Source organism: Limulus polyphemus, unplaced genomic scaffold (assembly GCF_000517525.1).
Source record: "Limulus polyphemus unplaced genomic scaffold, Limulus_polyphemus-2.1.2 Scaffold5728, whole genome shotgun sequence".
NCBI classification, from domain to species: Eukaryota; Metazoa; Arthropoda; class Merostomata; order Xiphosura; family Limulidae; genus Limulus; species Limulus polyphemus.
The window spans coordinates 63,655-66,797 of NW_013671338.1; the positions used below are offsets into that span (position 1 = coordinate 63,655).

Genomic DNA, 3,143 nt, shown 5'->3' on the forward strand with positions numbered 1-3,143 from the left:
ACTATTGGTTTAATGTAAGTGGCTATTGTTCAGGACGAACAATACTAAGGAAGGGGCAGTGTTATGACAGCAGAAGTCATGTGATGCTGGTAACACATGATAAGATTCTAGAAGGATCGGGGAACCTCATGAATGTCCCAGTGTTTGCTAGACGCCTTTTTTTTTAGTATATAAGCAGGCAGATAAATTGATAATGGGGATAATCGAGTCAAGCCGTAAGTAAAGTGTGTAAATCGCTGTGAATTGTAGCTAAGTTAAAGTGACTGTGGAAATTAAGTGTATTACAAAGTTTTTAACGAGAAAGAATAAACTAGTTTTAATTAAGAAAGGACTTTTATCGCTGAAGTTTCATTGGAAAGAAATTATACGGGAAATTATCAAACAAGCAGATACGTAACAATATAAATCATAGTAAGGTTTGATAGTTGGGGATGTTGATGGTAACTTTCTTGTCATTGAATGATGTAAGACAAAAGGTTTCATATAAATCATAGTTAGGTTTGATTGTTGGGGGATGTTGATGGTAACTTTCTTATCATTGAGTGATGTAAAAAGACTATAGGTTTGATAGTTGAGGATGTTCATTGTAACTTTCTTGTCATTGAATGATGTAAAAAGACTAAAGGTTTCATATAAATCATAGTTAGGTTTGATAGTTGAGAATGTTGATGGTAACTTTCTTGTCAATGAATGATGTAAGAAGACAAAAGGCTTCATATAAATCATAGTTAGGTTTGATAGTTGAGAATGTTGATGGTAACTTTCTTGTCAATGAATGATGTAAGAAGACAAAAGGTTTCTTATAAATCATAGTTAGGTTTGATAGTTGAGGATGCTGCTGGTAACTTTCTTGTCATTGAATGATATAAGAAGACTAAAGGTTTCATATAAATCATAGTTAGGTTTGATAGTTGAGGATACTGTTGGTGACTTTCTTACTGATATAAGCTACTACTAGGAATTAGTGAAGAAGAATTGAGCTGTCATTTAACATGTTGATGCATCATTAACTATTTGCTCTCATGAGAGGAATATTCATTTCTACATACTGTTAGTGCTTACTGGAACTTGTACAAATGCGTATTCTTGTTTGATTGAATAGTATATTTGTTGATGTACAATATTTAACTGCATGATCTAGTATTATACATTTTTAACAATTAACTAATATTAATTTTAAAGCAAGGCTTGTTTAATAGTCATATTTTTTTGTAATTGTTTATTTCTGAATTATTCACTTCTTGCAAGGCTTCATTGTACATAAGTTATTGTTGACCTTTAATATATTTTACTGCACAGTTCATATTTTTGTGAATCATTAACAAAGAAGTAATCTTTAACTGGTTGAATACTTTAATGATATTATATACTTCTGGATTGTTGAATTTGTTTAATTTAATAGCATGTTTGGTGTCAATATTTTCTGATTAGTTAAAATATTGTATGCCTTTTTTTAGTGCATAAAAGAAAGTTTATCTTGCAAGCTTGTCACAATAGAAGATTACCACAAAGCTGGTTTCCGTGGTTCTTTGCCTGTGCTACATACATTGAAATATCACCAAATCTTCACCATCCTTTTCATCATAATTGTTATCAATATTGTATTCTTAATCATTGGTAAGACCTTATTTCCCTTTATTAGAGAGAATATTATGAGTCAGTAATTAATGATAAATGAATTAAACTTGATACATTGAAGAAAAACAGTCAAATGTTCTGGAAATGACATCCTAAATTTTATAAATTTATAGACAATTGAACAGTACAGAACTTTGAAACATTGTTGCACTGCACACTTAAACATATAGATACTTCCAGTTCTTATCTCTGTTACTGAACGTATAGATATTTCCAGTTCCTATCTCTGTTACTAAACATATAGATACTTCCAATTACTATCTCTGTTACTGAACGTATAGATATTTCCAGTTCCTATCTCTGTTACTGAACGTATAGATATTTCCAGTTCCTATCTCTGTTACTAAAAAAGGAAGAAGATTTTTCAACTTGCACCTGCTTTCCTCATTAGGAAATCAAATACATGGTTATACAAATAAACTGTTATAATAATAGAAGCTATTCATGCTGCTACTAATGGAGGTAACAACTATTCTTGAAACCAAATACATGGTTATACAAATAAACTGTTATAATAATAGAAGCTATTCATGCTGTTACTAACAGAGGTAACAAGTATTCTTGAAACCAAATACAGGGTTATACAAATAACTGGTTATAATAATAGAAGCTATTCATGCAGCTATTAACAGAGGTAACAAGTATTCTTGAAACCAAATACAGGGTTATACAAATAACTGGTTATAATAATAGAAGCTATTCATGCTGCTACTAATGGAGGTAACAAGTATTCTTGAAACCAAATACAGGGTTATACAAATAATCTGTTATAATAGAAGCTATTCATATTGCTACTAACAGACGTAACAAGTACTCTTCAAACCAAAGACAAAGTTATACAAATACACTGTGAGAGCTGTATATAACACACCATTCTTGCTGTGATACCATCAAAACATGCCATTACACACTATAGGTGTAGCAGACTGTGAAAGCTGTATATAACACACCCTTATTGCCGTGATACCATCAAAACATGGCATTACACACTATAGGTTCAGCAGACTGTGAAAGCTGTATGATGGATTAAAGAAAACCTGCTCAATCACCAGAAATCAATCAAGTAAGATAAGATAAAAATACAATGTTTGCTATCCTGCTGTAACAATCCCACATATAGATACTTCCAGTTCTATCTCTGTTACTGAACATATAGATACTTCCAGTTCTATCTCTGTTACTGAACATATAGATACTTCCAGTTACTATCTCTGCTTAGTAACAGAGATAGTAACTGGAAGTATCTATATGTTTAGTAACAGAGATAGTAACTGGAAGTATCTATACGTTTAGTAACAGAGATAGAACTGGAAGTATCTATATGTTCAGTAACAGAGATAAGAACTGGAAGTATCTATACGTTAGTAACAGAGATAGAACTGGAAGTATCTATATGTTTAGTAACAGAGATAAGAACTGGAAGTATCTATACGTTCAGTAACAGAGATAAGAACTGGAAGTATCTATATGTTCAGTAACAGAGATAAGAACTGGAAGTATCTATA

At 31.4% G+C, this 3,143-nt stretch overlaps 1 protein-coding gene across 1 annotated transcript in view; it reads left to right on the forward strand.

Annotated features, from left to right (window-relative positions):
- The window catches only part of LOC111089269 (hapless 2-like), a gene marked incomplete at both ends in the record, with an annotated part of 63,766 nt that extends 62,149 nt beyond the window's left edge, over window positions 1–1,617 (forward strand). Inside the window, one exon of the mRNA XM_022401456.1 lies at window positions 1,458–1,617. Coding sequence (XP_022257164.1) covers window positions 1,458–1,617 — 160 coding nt within the window. The remainder of the gene's footprint in view (window positions 1–1,457) is intronic.
- Window positions 1,618–3,143: the final 1,526 nt, after the last annotated feature.